Below are 25,478 nucleotides of genomic sequence, written 5' to 3'. Positions count from 1 at the left end.
AAAGTTTTAAGACTTCGTGTTTTATGTAAGCACACTTCAAATCTAACTGCATCGAACTTCCTGATTAAATAATTATTCACACAAAATACAACAATATTGAAAGATACAAGTGGTTTTACACTGAGCTTTTCATCAATGTCGAAAGCGGATATTTAACGTGCGAAACTTAAAAATAAAGATCCTTCGTTTGACAGCATATCGATAGACAGGGAAGTATTTATACGTATAACGATCGGTCTTGCATATACATGTATTTAACCCATTTATGCCTAGTAGACTCTCCCATCCTTCTAAATTGGATCAATTTATTTCCAAAATAAGGGATGTCTAGAATATTTTTTCTATATTTAGAATATTTCTTACAAAAATTGCTTTAAGCAAACAGCTCAGACCTACGCTGTTTGCCAAGGCCCTTTTTCTAGAAGCTAGGCATAAATGGGTTAAATCTATATCACTACATGCATTTATTGGAAATTATTGTTCTGATGTGAAAACTTCGTTTTTTTCTTATTTGATTATAGTGAAACATAATGAACACTCTAAACGTCATATTTGTTTGCCCTGTAATTAATTAACTTGCTCAGAACCTTTGCTCGAATGATATCCGAGCCGATTAACCGAGTTTTCCTAATATGGCTAAAGTGAGATACTTCCAGCTCAGAACTTTTAAGTTCCTTCGGGTCTCAGTTGAACACCTTATGGCATTTGGCTTCATTGTCTGGATGTTGCATTATCTTTCAAAATAAATAATGCACGCTAACTTCTTTGGGTTTTTTTCCATTTGATTCAACACATATGTGTTTTGAATGGCCACAACGCATTTCGTATGAATATAATTGGTAAGTGAAGTGGTAAGCCAGTCAATTATAAATGTGCATGATGTTGTTTTTTGTTTGATCCTAGAAGACAACGAATATCAGTTCCCTAGTTTTAGTAGTTCGCCAAAGTATGTATAAGTGCACATATCATGAATAGTTATGAATACACGAAACTTAAGACAATCGCAGTGTTTAGAAAAAGTATACTTGTGTTTGTCGTTTAACTGATTTGTTATTATCGCTTAAACAGTAATTGCCATAGCCCTTGTTTCCAATAAACATACAGAACCAAATGCCTCCGTCGACATTCTAATAGCCATTTCATCCAACCCCACGAATGTGTTGACATTCAGAGAAAAAACCGAAGGTCTGTCCTCAAAATTAACTAACCAAAAAAAAGTTATTTGTATTTATCACACTGAAAAACTTTTTGCATAGAACGTACATATCATTATTATCTCGAATAAAAGCACATATACTAGATTGTGTATGATATTAAATAAGTTCAAACAATTCAATAAACTTGCATTTATATCAATAATAAAATATTGTGTTGGGTATAAAACAATGTAAAAACTTAAGAATTAAATAGGCACTAGCAAGTAATACATTTTCTTTTCATTTTAAAGTCACAATGAAATACGATCAACTGTTCTATAATTTATGCGGTTAATATGAAACAATAAATGTTTTTATATATGGTTATATAAATTAACAGTGTATTATCAGCTGCTTTGCCTTCACGCCAAATGTCAAAGAACGTTCGTTTGATGTATTTTTTCCGTCCTGCTGGGCTTGGAATATTTTAGAGGATACCTGCGATGTCAGCATACTGATTAATTATCACTAACGCCACAATCATAATCTAAAAAATAATGCAGCAAAACCAGATCACAAAAAATGGTTAAAAGATATACACACAAAATCCCAATGAATGCGTCTGCAATTAGCTTACCTCATTTATTAAATTTGCGTCCTGTCGCTTTTCGTAAGTGTTGCATTCTTTTAACCTCTGCAGTGCAGCGGCAATGAGGAAATCGACGTTTGATTCACGCAATGGAAAATATGGGAAAACGATATTTTATGTTATTATTGAAGTTGAAGTGACACATAAGCATACTTAAAAAACGGATACATTACTTTAATGAAAACAAAATGGCCAACATGTCCATGGTGCACTCACCTGAGAACAGATGGTACTAAACTGTTTTGGTAAGGCAGTGCGATGCTTGGGTTATACTATTATATGTGGCTTCTTACATAGTCATGTTACCTTCATACGACCATTGTTAAATTTGGGCCGAAACATTATAGGAACACATGTTCTGACAAAGTTAATTGAAGATTGGACAATGTTGTTGAATAATTTGGCATAAATAAAATAAAATGCGTTTATATCACGTAGAGTAACTGTATAAAGGAAGTAAAGTTTTTGATAAAAATGCCACTCCACACATGCTTATTTGGAGATGCCCCGAAATGAGGAAAACTATCCCATTTGCTTTTACATACATGCATTACATGGCATTTCAGAGCAAGAGCATGTGTACAAAAGCAGAGGGGTTGAGTCAAAAGTTTAAACAACATTAGCAATCGACTATTCCCATCAACCGATTTGTTTTGTTATGGATGCAATCATATTTATGAATATGCTAAAAGGTGCATGCAAGTGAACCAATCGCTTTTATAACTAGAAAAAAGACAACAGTTTTTGTTGCAAAACAATTACACATAATATTAAAAAATATATGTAAAACATGAAAAAGGGCTGAAGAATGTTAAGCATGTAACAAAAACATAAACATATCTACTAGTATTTGTTTCTATTGCTCCGCACTCCAAAATGCAAAACATTAATTGAAATGCAACTAGCTACGAGTACGACCCCATTTTTTTAAACGAATAAAACCAATTTCAAACTAGTTTGAGATATTATTAAACACAAATGTTTATCTAGTTTCATGATGATGACAATACGTGTAACTAGTAAAAGTAAAATGTTCAGAAGTTGTCATCATAGCCACATAATAAAAACTTCCCCAAATCCCATATTTTGTTACAGACTTACATTCTTCTTATATATTCAGAATGAGATTAGAACAGCATCTTTGTGAAGCAAGGTTTGTGGCGACTAACAGCTAGTGACCTAGTATGTCCACAGGCTGCCACTACACCACAGGAAACCCGAAACCTTGTGAGCAGTGTAAAACCATTGGAGCAGTGTTCGGTATTTTACCATTAACTAACATAGGGTAAGTAAGTAAGTAAATCTGAAAAAATATAATTGTCAAAGTCCAATTTGAAACAACTGTGTATTAGCGTTGATAACAAAGGTGTTGACCTACATGTAGAAAAAATCCTGACAAATTTTCTCAAAAAATGAGCGAAATGTGGCTCCCTGAAGTAGAAGATCAGGCAAAATAAGCCATGTTCAGGCGTTTAGGGGAGAAAAACTGTTTTAATTTGCAAGCCACTACAATTATTAAAGGATTTATACAAACTTACACATGTCTGCCATAATCTCTCAGCAGAGTTTCTCCAGAAAACTATTTCTTGTGGAAAAATTTGCGTTTTAATGACCATATTGGGAAAACATGGATATCCTCTGGAGAAGACCAGGGAACCTTATATGACCAGTGACTTTATAATTACCCTAGTGACTAAATGTGCATTATCATATTTAAACAGAGGCTAAGGAATTTACAACAATGCGCTTCTAAGATAGTTTGTAATATCAATAAATATCCGTGTTATAAACATCATTCGCAAGGTTTAAGCGATTAATCATTTTAATTATAGCAAGTCGATTTTGATTTATCAATAATGGTTTCAAACTTGTATTAACTTAAACAATACATAAGACGTCCCAAGCTGAAGTTCAAACTCATTTAGATAATTTATACCTATATTGCAATTCTTGGGGTTTAAATGTTAACACTGCAAAAACGAAAATAATGGTATTTCGGAAGAGAGGGGGATTAAAAGAAAACGAAAAATGGGTATATAATGGTAATGCTATTGAAGTTGTTGATAACTTTAACTATCTAGGCACAGTGTTGAATTATACTGGAAGTTTTAAACTAAACCATGAGCATTTGATTGGTAAACCTTTTAGGCCATGAATACATTATTGTCTAAATGCAATGAATTTGACATAAAACCGAAAATATTTTGCCAGTTGTTTGACTCTTTTGTGGGTTCGATATTAAATTATGCTTCAGAAGTATGGGGTTTCACGAAGTCCGATGATTTAGAACGTATACATTTAAAATTTTGCAAACGCTTACTACAAGTAAAAATAGATATATGTAATGTTGCTGTTTATGGAGAATTGGGTAGATATCCATTGTATGTAAACAGGTTTGTTAAAATTATTAAATATTGGTTTAAAGTTCTGAACAATGATAATATCATAATGAACACTGTGTACAAACAAGCCTTGAGCGACTGTAATAAAGGTTTTACAAACTGGGTCTCAAATGTCAAGAACATGTTAAATATTTTGGATTTGGTTATGTTTTTGAAAATCCAAACGTTGTACATGTTAATAGTTTTATTAGCGAGTTCAAATGTAGACTTGTTGACAATTTTTAACAAGAATGGTACGGTAAAATTAATAATAGTACTGTATTAGATAATTATAAAGTTTTTAAAAACTGTCTGGAATATGAAACATATTTAGATTTACTACCTAGACGACTGCGACTATTTTTTGTAAGATTAAGAGTCTCTGTACATCCTTTTAGAATCCAAACTGGGAGATACGCCCAAAATAACATACCACGAAAAGAACGTTATTGTTTATGTTGTAATGACTTGGATTTAGAAGATGAATACCATTTTATATGTATACGCCGATGTTACACTGATCTTATGAAAAAATATATAAGCCGTAAATTTTATATAAACCCATCTGTATATAAATTCCACCAGTTATTAGTTTCATGTGACAAATCAGTTATTTCAAATGTACGTATATATTTGAAGGAAGCTCTTGCTTTAAGGAATACAATTCTAAATAATGTTGTTTAAACAAATTCATTACCGCTTTGATGGAATTTACGTATTCTTGCAATTGATTGTGTTTCTTTATTTTTGTATTCGCAAATGACCATTTATGTTATGATAAGTTAAAAAAAAATTCATTACCGCTTTGATGGAATATACGTATCCTTGCAATTGATTGTGTTTATTTATAAAGACCGTTTGATGGAATGTACGTATTTTTGCAATTGATAGTGTTTATTTACATTTGTATTCGTAAATGACTATTTATGTTATGTTATGTTTAAAAAAAAAAATTCATTACCGCTTTGATGGAATTTACGTATTCTTGTAATTGATTGTGTTTATTTATATTTGTATTCTTAAATGACCATTTATGTTATGTTATGTAATGTAGTATTGTTAACCTATTTGCGTGACAGAAATCAATGTATATATTTGTGTATGAAGACGATGTACTTATGTATAAGTCTGAATAAACTGTCTGTCTGTCTGTCTGTCTGTCTGTCTGTTAAACATCACTTGAATTGCATGAATTATAAAATACAGATGGCTGTCTTTAAGTTATGCATGCATTTGCAATTAAGGCGTTGTAAATTATTTTACTTTAGTAAATGAATTAAAATCATACTTTTCTTTTGATATCATAAAGTCCGAATAGATCTCCATACATTCGTTACCATATCTTCAACATGCACGTGAACACGTTGACAAAATAATTACGTAAAATATACAACCCATGTATAGCGAGAAGGCATCGAAAGACTGTTTGGTGGCTTGTAACCCAAATGGACAAAGCCGGGCACTCTGGATCAGCAGACGATTTATTCCATAAAATATCTTATCTTGCGAAGGATTTTGGATATAGCACATGTATCACAATTGAAAACCGGGTTAAACTCAATTATCTCGCGTGATAGGTTAGTATGACGCACTCATTACGATAAGAAAGATATAAATAAGTCCATGGTTATCGGTTCGTTTATTTACAACAAATAATTAATGACAAGTGTTTGACAGGCGCACACTTTTTAATTATGCAAATATACTGCATAGTATTCGCGGTAAAACACACACACACACAAACACGCACACACGCACACACACACACACGCACGCACACACAAATGTAAAGCATGCTTTTAAAATCTTCTTGGATATATACTGACAAAAGTTCGCATCTACATCTGCTAGTAATCTAATACATAAACAATTTTTAATTATGTTTGTCATATCATACAACGCGGTTTGCGCTTCTTTATGGCGTGGATAAAACATGTGCGATGTTGTAGATTTACAATAATATCCGTTGCAAATGGCACGAATCTTCATTCCGCCTAAGTGGATACTGAAAAGCCACCGTCTCTAGCTTAATTACATATTTAACATAATCAAGTTATATGCCATAAACGTTCATTTCATGAACCGTGGACCTTTATGATAACGGTTACTGGAATAATAGTATGGCTCGTGATTTATGAACAAATGGGGCAGCTGTATATATTTAAAAGTGGATAATACTAGACAGGTCTGGAAAATTGCGGTGTTTCATCATCTTATACCTCAGGTCTGTCAATTACTTTGTAACCTGATCTTTAATTTACAGTACTGTAGTACAAATCTGCTAAACATCCAGCTAAACTTTCTTAAGGTAACACCAGTTAACAACGGGCTTACACACAAATTTCAAAAAACAAAATCACATATGTAAGCATATAAAAATATATTTCAATATAAAAAACGAGATTCAAGCTTTATTTTTCTGTGTAGCTTTGAAATTAGAAACAGTTTGCTACTTTTTATGGCAATTATTGCAAATGTATATTTATGCATACCTAACAAATTCTTAATGTTAATCCTGAATAAGAAATTATATCAACAATTCTATATGGCATATTTTCACCACTTGATAAGTAGAAACTCGATAAGTTGAAACTCGTACCACTCATGAGAATGGCGCTCTGTAACACGTATCAACGTGCTACGTAATCCAAATTCTTATAATACGAATAATAAACAATATCAGCACGGAGAGCTTAACTCCAAGGGTCAGTGGTATGTATAACACTGTAAGGTGTTATTACGTTATGGTATGTATGGCTAATTTGAACTATACATTACTTTATTGCACGCGTACTACAAATAGTAACATATTTGAATAAAAAATCGGGCATTATTCGGCTTATATTCACCACTTATATCGGGTGTGCAAATTATGGATAAGTTAAAACTCGACCTTTGCGCCAAAAATCCATGTCCGTACTCTGTGAAAAGGGTGTTTACTGCATGTGCGTAAAGTGTCGTCCCTGATTAGCCTGTGCGGACTGCACAGGCTAATCAGGGACGACACTTTCCGCCTCAACTGGATTTTTGCAAACAAGAGACGTTCTTTACACGAAAAATACCATACAAGCGGAAAGTGTCGTCCCTGATTAGCATGTGCGTACATGCATTAAACCCCCTTTTTACAGAGCCCGGCCCATATGCATTTCAAAGGTAAAAATACGGCATCGGTGTGACAGCTGCCCATAGTAGCCTACCTGACAAGTGATGTCTCTGCGACACCGACGCAATGTCTTCACATTAAAATAATGAACAATATTCGTTATGAATTGTGTTTGTTTATGTACGATTCTATAAACTGGTGTTTGCACTTTCTTTCAGGATGTATGCGCGTTTAAAATGGACCTTTTCACAGATTTTGGCATGTTTTGAAGTTTGTCATTAAATGCTTTAAATCGATAAATGTAAACATCGGAACTAAAGAGATCCATTAAAAACATGAAATTCAATACAGAAAAAAGTAATCCACACCTGGGCTCGAACCACTGACCATTGGAGTAAATGTCTAACGCTTTAACCACTCGTCCATTCTTGCTGATATTGTTTACTATTCATAATCTAAGAAATCCTGGTAAGCTCAAAAATATTAAGATGAAAACATAACTTTCACAGTCTTTTCTCGTTTGTAACGCTTTATAAATTTTAGTTTTTTTTTTAATCGTCAAAAGATGCCTATAATAGATACATAAGAGCATGGTAAATGTTCAGTATTACTATTTCTTGGCAAAAACATAACTACAACGAAAATTTGCAAATCTAAAACTTTTTTTAATTTTGTCTATTTACAAAACGTGAATAGGTCCATTTTATGTCCACGATACACAATAAACCTCATACGATTTTTCACGGCCAGTGGAGCGGTAAGACGACCAATCATACATGCGTGTGATGGTTAGTGCTTGGCTGCTTGCTATGCTCGTGTAGTTATGGGTAAAAATCAAATCGCTGACAATGTAGATATAAATATTTTATGGTCGTACGAGCATGAGATGTACATGTCATTTTTTTCCATTTAAGTTAGTAAAAATGTCTAAAAGAACGGAGCAAACTAGTTTGGTCCATCCAGCCGTAGCCTATATTAAAACTCGTATTGTGCATTATGTTGAATACACAAAACGTAAGAAAATGGCAGTGTTTTTAAGACGCATCCTTCTATTCTTGGGTCACTGACTTGGAACAAGCGCGTTAAAAGTAGTTTTCGTTGCGCATGTCATCGATTAGTAATGAAGTACAAAATGATTGAACCGTTAACATAATAATAGCTGTCTATCCAACCTCACACATGTGTTAATATACAGAGAAAAGCTCAAGTTATATCCTCAAAATCAACAAATCAAACACATTTTATTTCTGTTTAAATCACGTTAACACTTTTTGCATTAAACGCAGAAATTTGTTTAAGCCATGCATTTAACTTTCATTTAATGCCAATAAGAGAAACCGCTTTGTTTTATGTAAACGCTAAACAAACGTACAAGTAAAAAAAACTGTATTATCAACTCATTTGCCATATGCAAAGTGTCTGTTCGACGTCGTATTCAATCATTTTCCATCCGTGTGTTCTTGAAAATTTTTCGCTTGTCAGCATAGCAATCGTCCCGTGCAAATGCCGGATAAGATGTCACGTTTCAATTGGCATGTCCTCTAGAATACTACATCCATCTTAAATACAAATTATCACTCACGTCACAATCATGATACATGTACATCAAATTTGAGGCAAAATAACAACACAAAATGGTATAAATATAATACAAAATAAATCAAAATGAACGTTCCGTAAATAGCTGACCTCATTTGCTTAAAATACATGAGTGTGTTGCTGTTTTCGAATCGGTAAAACAATAATTGATTCAACTATAATGAATTCGTGTAACTGACAATAATAATTCACAGAGTCTCTTCGGTTAAGTCGTTCCTTGTTAGAAATAACTAAAGACAAGCACATGCGGTAATCTTAAAACCCTCACGTTTGAATGTTTTTTTCTTGTTCAAATTGCGATCTGTTATCCTCGCTATCGTTGCATTCTTTTACAATTTTAACGGCAGCATCAACGATGTCATCGACGTATACACGAACTGAAAACACAATTGATAATTTAAAGTATTACCAAACACAATTGTTGAGACACTGATAAATACTCAATAAGAAAACAATAGGGATGAAGGGCACGCCTGAGGTCTGACGCTCACCTGAGACCCGACGGAAAGAAACTGTTTCGAGCCGGTAGTGTGATGCTCGGATACTAAATGTGGTTTGTACCTAGTGTTTTTACCTCCAATGCACCCAAGTATAATTTGCGCCAAAACATTATTGGAACAAGTTTTATAAAGATTGGACAAACAAGATGTTCTCTAGATGATCATTTTGACTAAAATCGAGTAAAAGCTCTGTAGCGCTTTTCATTATGTTGAAGAACTGCCTTACGTAGATTAAATTTCAGGGGAATGTGTGGCTCTACAAATGCATACATGCCAAATACCGGAAACGGCCAAATCCCAAGGAATGGCTGTTGTTCATGTTAAAAGTTGGTGGATAAATCATAATAAACAAATGTTCTTACCAAGTTTCAGGATGATTGTAAAAAGTGGGACTTTTATGAGTTTTAAAAGTTATTACTCAAACCATACTAATCGCTGCCGCCCATGTTTATCCATAGACCGCAACACTCTTTGAACGTATTCGAAATATCATGAGACCAACATATATTGTGAGCAAGATTTTGTGCACAAAGATTCTAGTTTGCTCACAAATAATCACACCCTGGCGGCTCCGTTTTGCATGCATCGGAACTATGTTCGAATTAAGATGCGATATCATACGTTATCAGGTACGGAACACATCTAATGATGATTAGGCAACACTTGCAGGTTCTGGAGAGTTCAAAATGCCACTTAGTAACCATATCAGGAAAACTTCCTAAGCAAATGCGCCCCTGATTGTTTAAGAACCGCAACCATGTTTAAGTGCCTAATAGTACTATAAAATAAATGAAGATAGAAAGAAATGAGGTGTAAAAAAGGCAATAAAAATGACAAAATGCTCATCACTTCATATTTTAAATTGCATAATTTATCACACCAAATTTGGATATATCAATTAGTATCTATAGGATTTCAATCGGGATGTAAATCAGTGAAGGTGTCTCATTAATCAAAACTTTCACTATAATAAACACACGCTTAGCATTTTTAGCAGAAACGGATTTAATGTTTATGTGTTTCAAACTTGAATAACTAACATACACTGTATGAAAATAATCAGAATCGTATGAAAAGTATATCTTGAATACAAATGACAAACAACTGTCTAAATGTTGTTATTGCATACATAATTAAAAAATTATGTTGTCATAAATCATGAGGCTAAACGAAACAATGCAATGAACGTACCTTGTTCATTTAACATCGTGTCGTCCGAAATAGCCTCCATACTTTTATTGCAATGTCTTCTTCATGTGCGGTGAAAAGTTCATACAATTCTGATACGAAAGATACTAGCCAGATAAAGCTGGTAGGTTTTGAAGATTTTATATTGTGTAGTGTGTACCCACAACGGACTTCAACAAGGATACGTTCAATTATCCCGTTCACTGTGCGATATGTAGGTATGACACGCTGATTATGACAACAAAGCTACAAGCAAGCCACTGATGCGAGGCATAACATGAGACCTATTTAAAACTTCATATTTCGACACAGATAAAACACTGTTACGCGTGATAATTGCATCTTCTCGAAATAAGGTATTTCATTACTTATTTTACACGAGTAACTTTACATAATGAAGTTTGTAAGAAGTTGACAGGAACATGTAATAGAGGCGGTTGCAGTAAAAGTTACTGATCGATTGTTTATTGTAATGCAGTTATTATAACGGCGGAATCACAAATGCTGATAAACACTACTGGCTGTTATTTGTAATTCAGGGTAATTCAATATGAAGTGTATATTATTAAGACCAATTAGTTTAACTGCATTTTTTAATGGTAAATAGAGTAGAACCCAGTCATACGTTACTACTTCAAGTACATTATATATATAGAATATATAAATAAAGTTATGTGACACCCTCCACGCGACTGACAAATTTTCGGAGGGAACAAAAGGATGGATATGGAACATCTACCAGGTCCAAGACATCATAAAAAGGACGTTAGAGTCAACTGAAATAAAACGGATTGCTTCGACCAGTGCATGTGCTGAGTTAACATAGTTTTGTCTATATGAAAAAAAATATATTTTTGACAAGTAAATAGTACGGTTTTTTTTTCTTGTAAAGTTAATGTAAATGTTCATTCACCAGTGTTTTGTCAAGAAAGTGAGCGTTACAGGCAACGAAATATTATCCTATCACGTAATTTCAGTGCGTCTATTTAACATGAATAAAATAAGCTAACTCAATTAAACAAACCAAGTCGATTATCAAGACATGTTACAAAAGTATGCCAACACTAATGAGATAAAGGTTCATATTAATGAAGTTTAAAACTTGTATGAGGCATAAATCCTCTTTACGTCGATCTGAACATATATGTTTAGATTAAAGTTTAGTAACCACCAGGGCCCGGTCGCTCAAAAGTTGTACAGCCAGTTAAAATAACAGTCTGTTAACGTCATTCCAAATACAATTAATATATAAACAATGTAAATATAAAACATTTTAAAATTATTCGAGTATACTTTTTCTTTAAAAGTAACACATATATTTAAGGACTTAAAATTAAGGCACATAAATAACTTAACTGCTGTTCGATTAACTGGCCCTTAACCCATTTATGCCTGGCGTCTAGAAAAAAGGACTTGGCAAACAGCGTAGACCCAGATGAGACGCCGCATGTTGCGGCGTCTCATCAGGGTCTGCGCTGTTTGCTTAAAGTTATTTCTGTAAGAAATATTCTAATTATAGAAATAAACATACCAAACATCCCTAATTTTGGAAATAAATTGATCCAATATAGAAGGATGAGAGAGTCCACTAGGCATAAATGGGTTAAGTTTTTGAGAAGCCAGGTTCAGACACGCAACTTACATAAAGAAACTGTATTGCCTTCGTCATTTAATAAATGGTCTTCCGGAAGCGTTGACAAGCCGAGATCGCGTTCACTAATAAAAACACGAAAACATGCTTAAAATTATTTTGGTTTTGGAACTTGTTTTTGTTACCGTTATTACTGTCGCGACTCGAGCCAATACCATCGGGCGCAAAGGTTTTAATAAATTTTTGCTCTTCAAAAGATTCATGAATAAAAGAAAATAGGTCATTTCAATTTCAATGATATTTTATGAGTGTAGATCAATTTTACCGTACTTAATACTGTCAAACACCAAAGATGTGAAGTTAATTTTAACTTGAATAATAGCATACCATTTTCAAAATGGAGAATATCTGACAGTAAGATCTAAATAATTAATAAAGATCTGATTTTAATGCCGTAATAAAAGGAAATTGTGATCATGAAAGATACCATGTTGTTTATCCGCGCTATTTATGTCTGTCGCTCAGCAACTTAGGATAAGGATTCTAAGTACTTACCAATCAAAATGACTTAGGAATTTCCTCAGCTAATCAAAATGACTTCGGATTACAACAACCAATCAAATGTATTTAGGAATCCTAAATCCTAAACGTAGTTTTTCCGCTGCAAATATTCAACAATAAAGTTACTTTTTTCTTACTAACAATAACAATTTGTAATTAAATATATTGTACCTATAAAACTTTACATACAACAATAGACAAATTTAGTACTTTCTGACCAAAATGAATTTGCCATTTTAATAGAGAGGAAATATTTCGGCACAAAATATCCGAAAGATGTAACTGTCAAAAGAATGCTTAAAATGGCAAGTTTAACAAATATATAAATAATAACTAACAGTTTACAACAATGGATGCTAACTTATATTGAAAATAAGCATTTACTATATATATGCAATGTAAAACTCACTCCTATGAGAGGGGCGTAGCTGCTATTAGGCACAGCTTGCCCGGGCCTACAAATTTTTTTAAACATGAAAACATATATATGCTTCAACTTCGAAAAACGCATTACAATGTTGCCCATAAGGGTGGTGATGTGCTAGAAATCTACATTTCATATTGGTATAATCCTCAGACAATGGATTCTGGTCGTGTTCAAAGGACATGTCTTCCAATTATCAACTCTACGTCTTTCTGTGTGCATAGACTCTAGCTCGCTTCTTTTACGTAACTTGCTGTTACAGGTTTACATATATCTACATGTAGATCTACTTGTCTTCCTTTCAACTCTACAGTAAGTTGCAATAGATTATCATTGGATTTTTAAGAAACATTCCGAATGATGTTTATGACCGCGGAAATTTTAAATGGAGCACTTGCCCCCGTATCCCGATCCATTGACTCAATCCGGGTCCGTTCGTTCCCTTGATGCCGAGCAAAAACAAAATTTAGTTCTCTGACATTGAGATAAAACAGTAAAATATCAAAGAAAAACAGGCCAAAGTCTTATATTTTTTATCTTATTATTTGTCTAAATATGCTTTAAATCTCACCACAGGCGCTATAGGGTTTAAAAATGGTCAGGGGGAGGACCCCCGTACCCCCCCCCCCCCATTTTTATGTATCAAATCCGGGCCTACAGCTCACAAAAATGCTAGCTACGCCCCTGTATGATAAGATAAACAATAAAATAACTTCCGAGATGACGCCGGACTTCGTTGCAGACGGACATCGGCAGTAAGTTTTAGCAAATAATTTTGGTTAATGATCTTTTAAATATACATGCCATATTCATCATCTCAGCTTATATGTGCTATCCTTAAACTATATACCTGATGAAGGATTGATAGATGAGTGATTAATAATGAACACATGGGAATTGTTTACTTTTGAACTACACAACAATAAACATGTTAGGTGATACTTCAAGGCATTACATTATTAAATAGTTTATTTGCTGACGTGTATAACACATAGCCGACTGCAATGTTTATGGCATAGATGAAAAAAAGACAAACTCATATACAAACAATACATCTAATGTTGAAAATTTGTAGTAATGAAATCTATAACATAAGTATGTTTGCACTGTCATAAATATGAATATTTCTGACACCATAGCGATCTCAATCGTCCGATAAACAAACTGAAATTACATGCATATTTCCCTCATGGCCCTCTGTTCATAAACCGAGCTTCATCAACCTAGCTGAGGGATATTGTTTAGTTCTCGAAGGATCCAGATTTGGACGGACTGTTGGACGGACAGTATGGAAAGCTGTAATCACATGCGGAAAAACTTTTGGGGAACTTAAAGTTTCAATAATTAAAATGACTAATTGAAATTAATCAAATGATATGCCATCAACATAAACTTGATGAACTGTTGATATTTGCATTAACGGGCACTGGACTACTAGTATGGCTAATGATGTATGAGCAAACAATACAGCGATATTGAATTAATTGTGACTTAAACTTAAAAAGGTAATTAAGGTTCATGAGGCTTCAAATTCACAAATCACACTGATAATGTCTGACCACGATTGTACTTTAAACTGAGGGTCCATTTGAACCTCGCTCTGAGAAAACGGGGTTCTATGCATATGCGAAAAGTGTTACTAGACACTTACTAGACCTTCCAGATTAGCCTGTGCAGTCACCACAGGCTGATCAGGGACGACGCTTTCCGCGTAGACTAGATTTTCGTTTGAAGAGTTTTCCTGAAACCAAAAATACCTAAAAAGCTGACAGTGTAGTCCCTGATGAGCCTGTGCGGACTGCACGGACTAATCTGAGAGGACGCTTTGCGCACAAGCATTAAGCCCCGGTTTCCCAGAGCACGGCTCATTTTTATTTAAAGTCGCATTTGGAGAAGCCACCACATGAAGTCTCACCACAGCACGCGTCTGTCACGTTATCCGTGCAATATTCGATGTATTCTGTAACAGAAAAGGAACCTCCAATTAGGTAGGCGCTTAAGTATACCAACGCTGTACGTTGTTTCATTTACTTAAAAAAGTATTGCTATTTAATATAATTCATTCTGGATGTTCGACCTTTATACCAAGATACTGCGTTTAATAAACGCAGATGCCGCCAGTGGAATCATTATCAGTATTGGCAATTGGTCCATTTGAATTTGTCCAAAAGTAGGCAATGTCAAGGTAAGAATAAGCTAGGGTGATATGAGTGTAATGCGTTTTGAATGATCAAAGCTTTTCATCAAGTCCAATTTAATGTAAATGCCAATATCAAAACGAGGTCATGTTAAATGGTTCATAATTAACATACATAAAAGTAGTAACGCTTTGTTGAAAGCGATATTGATGTTAGACGAATTTGGACCTTCCGAATTAGTCCAAAAAAAGTCAATATCAAAGTCAAAATGAGGTAATGGTTATAATAGTGTGCTGATAGACACATCAACGAACGTATCAAAGTTGTGTAGGAAGATTTTATTGACGTTATACGAAGCGTGTCAGTGTGGGCTAACCTTTTACAGAGACATCATTCCAGATCTAAACTGACTTTACATGTGAATGCAATGTCCACCCTTTACCGCTTAACCTAAGGACGAGGCAACACTGCAATCACTTTAGTGCATGAGGAATCAGTTTAACCCATTTAAGCCTAGTGGACTCTCCCATCCTTCTAAATTGGATCAATTTATTTCCAAAATTAGGAATGTCTAGTATAATTATTTATATATTTAGAATATTGTTTTACAGAAATTCCTTTAAGCAAACAGCGCAAACCCTGATGAGACGTGCATCATGCGGCGTCTCATCCGGGTCTACGCTGTTCGCCAAGGCCTTTTTTCTAGACGCTATGCATAAATGTGTTAACTTGTGACCGGTTTGACATGCATCCATTTTTGTTCATGTAAAATAGCATAATGGAGCATTTGTTTCGATATTCTGACTGTTTTGCAGATGGATACCTTATGAAAACCTTAATACTTCATCAATATATAATCAATAAACCATAAATGAATAACACCTTTACTTTAATTAAAGGGTAACACAGAAGCGCATATAAAAACTAATCGTACTTCAGTAAAATTCCAAAAACAATTCCACAAGTTGTATGGAGAAATAATGAATGGGTTTAATTCATTTCACTATTCTTAAACTGAAACGAATCATCTCTGAAAACAGATTGTGCGGCTAACATGCATGGACGCATATTGTTTGACCTAACATGCAAGAAAACAGATTGTATGGCCTAACATGCGTGGATACAGATGGGATGGCCTAACATGCATGGATACATATTGTCTGGCATATCATGCATGGGTACATATTGTTTTACCTTACATGTATGGATAGTATTGGATACAGATTGTATGACTTATCATGCGTTGATACAGATTGCATGTCCTAATATGCATAGATAAAAATTATATAGCCTAAAATGCATGGATGCGTATTATATGGCATAGCATACATGAATACAGATTGTATGGTTTATTATGCATGAAAACGGATTGTTCGACCAAACATGCATGGATACAGATTGATGGCCTAGCAAACATGGATACAGGTTGAATGGTCTACCGTGCATTGATACAGATTGCATGACCTAACATACATGAATATATATTGTATAGCCTTATATGTATGAATACAGTTTGTATGGTCTGGTTTGTATCAAGTAGTGATACAGATTGTAAGGCCTATCATGCATTGATTCAGATTGTATTCTAACATACATGGATACAGATTGTATGACCTAACATGTATGAATACAAATTGTATGGCCTCTCATGCATGGATATAGATTGTATGACCTATTATGCATGAATGCAGATTGTATAGCCTTTAATGCATAAATAAAAATTATATAACAAATCATGCATTGACACAGATTGTATGGCCTATCATGCATGGATACAGAATGAACGGCATAACATGCATAGATATAGATTGTAAGACCTATCATGCATGGATTCAGATTGTATGACCTTTCAAGAATGTATATAGATTGCATGGCATAGCATGCATGGATACAGATTGTATGACCTATCAAGCATGTATACAGATTGCATTGCATATCATGCATGGATACAGATTGTTTGCTCTACATGCATTGATACAGATTGTATGGCATGTCGTGCATGAATACAAATTGTGTGGCCTATTTTGCATGGATACAGATTGTATTGGCTACACGCGTAGATACAGATTGTATTGGCTAAATGTATGATAACAGATTGTATTGCCTTACATGCATGAATACAGATTGTATGGCCTATCATGCATGAATACAGATTGTATGACCTATCATGTACGGATACAGATTATGTGGCGTACCGTGCATGTAAACATATTGTATGGTCTAACATGCATGTATACAGATTGTATGGCCTATCATGCAGGAATACAGTTTGTATGGATAATCATGCATGTAAATAGATTATATGGACTACCATGCATGAAAACATGCAGGAGTACATATTGTTTGACCTATCATGCATGGATACATATTGTATGGCCTATCATGTATTTAAACATATTGTATGACCTATCATGAAGGAATACAGATTGTATAGCCTATAATGCAGGAATACAGATTGTATGGCCTATCATGCATGTAAACAGATTGTATGGCCTAACATGCATGTATACAGATTGTATGGCATTCATGTATAAATACAGATTGTAAGGCCTATCATGCATGGATACAGATTGTATGGCCTAACATGAATGTATACAGATTGTATGGCCTAACATGTACGAATACAGATTGTATGGCCTATCATGCATGGATACAGATTATATTACCTTAAATATTTGTATATAACACACAATCAATGCTCATATGTCATGTACCATATTATTACTTCGTACCAGAAATACTAGAAGTTATATTCAGTGTTGCGTCCATCACCATTAGTTCTTCACACACGTCTTGTCGCCGAATAGAGTCGGTTACTGTAAACGAGATGTTTTGCATTAACTATTTGCATGAACAATAAAGCATCTTGTATATTTAAAAATCTTATCAAGCACACGCTATGTCTGTATGAGTAAGCGAGATTTTATAATGTCTATTTAATTATTAAAGTCGGCTACGATCTTCCAGTCAAACGTCATTCCCATAGCGAATAGTCCAGACAACTAAGTCATAAGTAAGTCATAATCAATCGCACACGTTTAGTTTAAACATATTTATTTCAAACAATGCACTTTTGTTTACATAGAATTACAACAATATTTATAACACGTACATGTTCGAATAGGATAGGAACGAAAGACAAGGTCTTATAGAGTTCTTCTCCCTATACAATAATATTTTCATGTTGTCAAACGAACAAACCGTATCCAAAACACGTGCCTATATAGAAGCTAAAAAGACCTTTCAACCGAACCAAAACACACTTCTTTACAGCAGATAATACAGCCATTCAATCGTACCAAACACGTATCTCTATAGCAGATAAAAAAAATTTTGAAAGCCATTTAACCGTACCAAAACACGAACAATATGTAGTAGATAGCAAAGTCCTTCAATCGTACCAAAACACGTACCTTTGTACGATTTAAAAAATGATAAATCATCGCATACAAAATAAGTATCTTTGTAACAAATGATAAATACCAGCACCCAAAATACTAACATTTGTAAGAAATGATAGATTATCGCACACAAAAACATACATTTGTAACAATTGATAAATTATACCGCTAAAAACGTACCTTTGTAACAAATAATATATCCCCGCCCCCAAAATGCTAACCTTTGTAACAAATGATAAATCCTCCGCACCCTTCGGCGCTCCTTCTCTTGAATGAAAACTTCACTTTACCGCTGTCCGTCTCGTTTATCATGATTTTGATGTTGTCGATAACCTCTTGATTAATATTCTTGCCACTGTCTGAATGACGGATGACACTGAGTTTGTCAAACTCACAAATACTTTGCACTACCGTTTCCATAACAACTGCCTGTTTCTTGTGCTCAATGTTAAAACTGCAAACTGTGCCTTTTTTTACCCTCTTATAATCCCACGGGTACTCCTGGTGGCTTCGAATGATGCCGGCATTTGTACTTTTGTCGTATTGTTTTCGTCTTGCCGCCTTTTTTGCTTTGCGTTTCTTGTTGCGATGGCGGCCTCTCTGTTCGCACGCTAAGTCTTTAACGTCTACAAACATATGTTAAACGTATTTTTTAAAGTTAGGTTTGGAATTAGACGATAACACATGGAATAGCTTGGCCGGAGGTCAATAATCGGGGCGCCGCCGACATTACATGACTGAACACAACTGTTTAAGCTATCCGGTAGACTAACTGGATTTGAAAGACGTAATGGTTTATATGACTTTTTTTTTAACATCGATTAACGTATTTCGGCTTTTTTGTCATTGGTTGTTCGAAACTTCGATATAAATAAAATAAATCGCTCCGACCAGTCATTTTATAATGTAAATCGTTGGTCAAAATAGTAAGCATTCAATGCAAGCATTTCCAACAAATAATGTGTTTTAAAATGCATTCAGATGTATGGATAACGGAAAATCGAAGTGCGTATCGTTATAATTTTATGTTCTAAGTATTGGATTTAATTTGTCATTGAGGCACGTGTTTCGTTTACTTAATTTTGCGTTTTGATGACTTCTAGTTAAATCTCAAAGAGTGTCATTAATCTACAGTACGGTTTCAGTTGCAATCGATATTTTTATTATTTCAATTATGTACCACGTTTTGTGATCATTATTTTTCGATTATGTCGTAAATCAGAGGCGTAATTTTATTAATCACCGTTGGCTAAAACTAAATGTGGACGCCATTTTGTTCAATATTAGCCGCGCGATCCGATTCTGTTCAGATATGAAAAATGACCCTGAAAAGCGGGCCGATATTATCATATTGACCCGGCAAATGCAAATAACGGCCGGCTACGATGTCATTTTTGTTTAGAAATTATATGTTTACATTAGACAAAAACACACGACCGGACGTATATAATTGACCCGTTGACGACAAAACCGCTCTTCAAATAGTGCACATAGCGGTGCTTAGTCTGAATGTGTTTTCATTTAATGCTGATAAAATTAAAAGCGGAAAGCATATATACTGAACACGCTATGCTGCCCGTCACTTTATTCAACAGTTGTTATTATTGTAAGCGTACATACAAATATATATGAAACTCTCTGTGAAAACGGCCTTTACTGCAGTCCGCACAGGCTAATCAGGGACGACACTTTCTGCTCTTATGGTATTTGCCGCTTAAGGAAGTCTCTTCTAAACGAAATCAAGTGTAGGCGGACAGTTTCGTCCCAGATAAGCCCGGTGGACTGCGCTGCAAAAATTTTTTTTAGCACAAAGAAAAATGGTGAGTGTTAAATGTTTTGAAAAAAGTACATAAGTAACATTGTAAGCTTGTATATATGTACACTCTGAAGAATTTTAACATGATCTCAGTCATTTATTTATTCTTATCTCTAAGAACTTATTTGTGCTACCTGGAGACCCTGGTTGGCAATGTAAGCAAACGGACCCCAATGCGCACCGGCCCTTTTTTTAAATTCTCAAATCTTATTTTTTTTTTCTAAATTAAGAACAACGTTTTCTTGACTTACATTTACTTGGTGCACATTTAGCGCGGTCAACTCTAATCATATCTGGTGCAAGCAAGGGCAATTGTAAGCAAGGGCAATTGTAAATGGTGTTCTGCTTATTGCAAACTATCGGTTTCCTTGGAAGCGTCACTTTGCAGCTTTGTTGCCAGTAGCACTCGTTGTTGACCAACGCAATGAGTTCCAAAGACGTGCCGACACACTTTCGTTCCGAGATACCCACGCTGATAACGATGTCGACCAAAACGTGCCTGTGAGGGCATGAGATATTTACGTGTATTCCAGAGTCCGCCTCTTGGCGTGTGCACTCATGTATCTGAACTCCCAGCAGACTGGTTGTCCCGTTGTTACCTGCGCAGCAGTGCACGGCGGACACGCGAGCACAGAGACCTGTGATATACATGGAGAGATCAATCAGTTAATGAAATTCCTTCTAAACTGTTTTTAATCAGAGATTAGATCACTCTACAAATTTGACGACTGATAACTTTAATGTTAATGATAAGTTGCTGCTGGCTATCATGCCATAAATACAAACAGATATGAGTCGCGATCTTTGAAAACTGGACTTAATGCATGTGCATAAAGTGTCGTCCCAAATTAACCTGTGCAATCTGCACAAGCTAATCAAGGGCCTCACTTTCCACCTGCACTTGATTTGTGTTTAGATGAGTCTTTTTTTTTAATTACAATATACGCGGAAATTGTCTTCCCTTATTAGCCACAGGCTAATATGAGACTGCAATTGACGCTCATGCATTTTAGTCCCGTTTTTTTATCAGACGTTAGATCACTCTCAACAAATGACAACTGATTACTAAGAGGTTTATGGTAACTTGCTGCTCATTATGCCATTACTAACAGAAGATATCAACAATCGCATTAGGGCCGTAAGTCCGAATGATATTATTGACTCGAGGTTGATGATAGCATAATGGCGAGCAGCCACTTAAAAAAAGAACTTCACATTTTATAACAATTTAACGAATTTTGCATTGTTGATTCTTCTGGAGATATTAAATAATGGGGTATTCCTTGTAACTTCATTTTGATTTTTCAAGTCTCCAAAAGCTTGAATAATAAAGTATTTCGAATAAGTCGAATTATTCTTTCTGATGATTGCATCACGATTTGATAGCTACTACAGCGATCCCCCAGAAGCCATCTTGAACGTGTAAGTTGAAGGTGCGCTCACTCACTCGCCCATTGTGCGTTATTTCCGATTTGGAGGCGGAACACACAATACGGGAAAAGCTGCGTTAAAGTATCGAAGACTTATCAATTGTGTTTTTTTATGTGGGGTAAAAAAAATATACTCACAATTGTGTCTGATATCGGGAAAAAACATCAGTGCGTATGATTTTATAACATTTACCCATAGATACATGTACCCACATTGTAACATTGTTAGAACATGGTAAATATTGATAACATAATTATATGAAACAAGAAATTCAGTGAAAAATAACACAAGCGGTACTTGTACAATTCCACGTAACACATGACGCGATATATTTCCATTGGAGCCCGTTAAAACAAACAGGTTTATGTGTCTGCTTTGTAAGATAATTATTTTGTTTGAGGTTTCTGCATGTTGTTCGCTCAGTGAATTAATATGCAATGCGAAGACACAAACTCGCCTATTAAAGTAAGATAGGTAAACCGCGTACAAAAGCTAGTGGTATGATGCTAAATAACACATGCTTAAAGTGTAGCTAGTCTTGTAAAGCTATAGTACTTACATGTTAAAATGATAGCAAATCGTGTAGGGCTATAAAACTCATATTGTATAAACATAGCTGCTCGTATATCGCTATAGTACTCACATGTTTAAATAGAAATTAGTCGTATGATGATATAGTACTCATATGTTAAAACGGTAGCAAGTCGTATAGGGCTATATAACTTATATTTTATAATAATAGCTACTCGTATATGGCTATGGTACATCCATGTTAAAATAGTAGTTAATCGTATGACGATATCGTACTCATATGTTTAAATGGTAGCAAGTCGTATAGGGCTATAGCACTTATATTGTATAAAATAGCTACTCGTATATGGCTATGGTACATCCATGTTAAAAAAGTAGTTAATCGTATGACGATATAGTACTCATATGTAAAAATGATAGCTTGTAGTTTGTGGCTAATGGCTATAGTAGGCACATGCTAAAATGGTAGCTATTCGTATACGGCTATGGCACTAACATGCAGAAGACTTGTCGCTAATCGCATGAAGCTAAATCACTAACGTGTGAAAATTAATGTCGTTTGAAGCTACAGTTTATACTCACATGTGAATATGATCGCTAGTCCTACACGAAATCCGTTTAAATCCATCGCATGTTCTCCTCCTTAATATCCAACGTAACCTCTAAATTTAAAGATAGCATACGACATGAGGCTGGCTGTTTAGCATCGGCTCTCAATTTAAATGTAACGAAGATTTATTTTAAAGGCCTTAGTTCAAAATCCTGAGGTTTCGTATCGATCGACGTTACACAATAAAGCGAGTTAAATTGAATATGCAGACTTAAATCTTTGTAATTGAGTTAAGATTCCAAAATGCCGCCCCATCCGCGTGGCAGGTGAATGAAATTGAATCAGGTCTGCAAAATGAACCATCTTTATTGAATTCCATTGATAAGGCTATTTAACGTTTCATACAGACACCACGCAACACTATAGATCTGTATTGTTCCTGCAAGGGCTGGGGAAAATTGCACGCTTATGTAAACTATTCGAACAATGCTACAACAATAGTTTCCCTATTAAAAAAGGAATTGCTTAAAAACAATGACGCGTCTGTGGTTGATAAAATGGATAATCAAATTAATTAATAAAAAGTCACGCTAAGGAACTATATGAGTCGCGTTCTGAGAAAACTGGGCTTAATGCATGTGCGTAATGTGTCGTCCTAGATTAGCCTGTGCAGTCCGCACAAGATTACCAGGGACGGCACGTTTCGCCTTAATTGGATTTTTGCTAATAAGACTTCATTTTAACGAAAAAATGTCATTAAAACGGAAAGTGTAGTCCCTGATTAGCCTGTGCGGACTTCACAGGCTAATCTGGGACGACACTTTACGCACATGCATCAAGCCCAGTTTTCTCAAAACACGACTTATATACATAATTTTTAAGATTTTGTTGAGTTTAATTGAACCTTGAAATCTTTTATTGTGATTTAACTTTAATATTATACAAAAACATGTAGAATATCTTTTATTAACTATGTAATATTTAATAAGCTCATATATTTGGCATGACCGCATGACCGCAACGATTTCAGATAAAAGAAATAAACACGAGTTAAATGTTTGTGTACGGCACAACGTCTGTATCAACAAATATGTTTGTTGGAATAACATTTCTAAAACAAGATATGTAGCCAATGTGTTTGATGCGACCATCCCTCAAATAACCCAAATGCAATGAGAGGATTTATTGGGCGCAAAAATGTCTACATTCTTTTGACTGACGATAACGTTGAAGAAATTGTTTAGAAACCCCCCACCCGCGACATTAGTCATAACTCTTTGATTTTATTGATGATCGTTCTGAACTTCAAAAACCAAATAACATAAACGCCATTTATCTTTTTTTAAAGGCATTTCTTGCTAGAACAAATACTTCACAATATTTATATATGCCAGTTGAATGGGGCTTATAAACGCAGGATTGCCTATCGAATACATGAAGAACGGCCTTCTAAATGCTGGCCTCGAATTAAATTGGAGGTTAATGGGAAAGGGGAAATAATGGTCATTACGTCATTTCATAAACAATAACTACAATCAATAAAAATGAGCCTTCCAATTTAAAGCTCGGAACATAAAGAAGTGATAAAACGTGAACAATATCAAGAAAAACAATTTTCCATTCGTCTCAAAATAGATTTGCAGCCAAAGTTTTGATGGAATTTGCTAAAATAAGACAATAGATTTAATTCGGAACTTGCTCGCTGTGGGTTTTTTTCCGATTTCTGAGCGCGCGCGTGAGGTACAAACATTGTCATTAATAAGTAACGACCAGTACAACGTCGATATCCGATTTGCTTCCCATTCAGTAATGAATAATAAGTATATTAAACGACAGTAGTGTTTCTTTTAGGAAATGTCAATATTCAAGTCTTTTGTTGTTATAACTATTACTATTATTATTATTAATTACACATACCAAATCTAACACTGATATACATGTAGGTCAGACGTTTAATACATGATTAAAGTCTAAATACACGCACAGATGTACAGCCACCTATACGAATGGGTCCAGTAGCTCACATCCTTAAAAGACATGAAAAGCAGAATTTGTCAGCTGCATAGAAATGAAGGAACCTATACAAACGGCTTGACATATGCAATATTTCTTCTGAAAAATAAAAGTAATATATGGTAAAGCTCGTTAGTGATGTGCCTTATAATCTTAAAGTCTTAGCCTTTATCGAAATTTTTTCTTTACTTTTCATATTAGATTAACGAAAATCACCACAATAGAGCTAAATCAATAGACATATAAATATCCAACTGATATGGTACGATCTATTAGTTCTAGTACTGCTCATTGGGTCATTGTCGACCTGAAATGGCTTGAAGGCACCCGGGGGTGACTAGAAGCCGATTCGTGTCACCCTAGGGTGACTTCAAGCCGATTCATGTCACCCTGGGGTGACTTCAAGCTTACTGGGTGACAAGAAATGGGATGAAGTCACCCGGGGATGACTAGAAGCCGATTCTTG

General features: G+C 34.8%; 1 protein-coding gene and 1 long non-coding RNA gene across 3 annotated transcripts; both read right to left on the bottom strand.

Annotated features, from left to right (window-relative positions):
- Positions 1-8,491: 8,491 nt before the first annotated feature.
- LOC127853401 (uncharacterized) lies at positions 8,492-10,817 on the bottom strand. Of its 2 annotated transcripts, XR_008036594.1 has the most exons (3): positions 10,560-10,769; positions 9,137-9,245; positions 8,492-8,828 (listed from the first exon to the last, which is right to left on the bottom strand). It is a non-coding gene; the product is annotated as an uncharacterized LOC127853401 (long non-coding RNA). The 2 variants fall into 2 exon arrangements; XR_008036593.1 differs by having other exon boundaries at positions 8,492-9,245; positions 10,560-10,817.
- A 3,356-nt stretch (positions 10,818-14,173) lies between these two features.
- Positions 14,174-23,333, bottom strand: LOC127853464 (uncharacterized). The gene is made up of 5 exons (XM_052388013.1): positions 23,032-23,333; positions 20,739-21,125; positions 18,893-19,297; positions 18,003-18,086; positions 14,174-15,092 (listed from the first exon to the last, which is right to left on the bottom strand). Exons 1-5 carry the CDS (start codon positions 23,075-23,077, stop codon positions 15,004-15,006), a joined length of 1,011 nt encoding a protein of 336 aa, XP_052243973.1. The 5' UTR covers positions 23,078-23,333; the 3' UTR covers positions 14,174-15,003.
- Between the last annotated feature and the right edge of the window lie 2,145 nt (positions 23,334-25,478).

Source organism: Dreissena polymorpha, chromosome 12, assembly GCF_020536995.1.
Source record: "Dreissena polymorpha isolate Duluth1 chromosome 12, UMN_Dpol_1.0, whole genome shotgun sequence".
In the NCBI taxonomy this organism is placed as follows: domain Eukaryota; kingdom Metazoa; phylum Mollusca; class Bivalvia; order Myida; family Dreissenidae; genus Dreissena; species Dreissena polymorpha.
Note: the sequence above shows the minus strand (reverse complement) of the source record. Positions and strands in the feature narration are given on the sequence as shown.

Excerpts from the sequence above, each read along its gene's own strand:
- LOC127853464 (XM_052388013.1), bottom strand. The coding sequence starts at position 23,077 with ATGGATTTAAACGGATTTCGTGTAGGACTAGCGATCATATTCACAT. Across the intron at positions 19,298-20,738 it reads TAAATGTGCACCAAGTAAAT|ACGTTAAAGACTTAGCGTGC; the intron begins GTAAGTCAAGAA and ends ATATGTTTGTAG. Across the intron at positions 15,093-18,002 it reads TATAACTTCTAGTATTTCTG|AATACATCGAATATTGCACG; the intron begins GTACGAAGTAAT and ends TTTCTGTTACAG.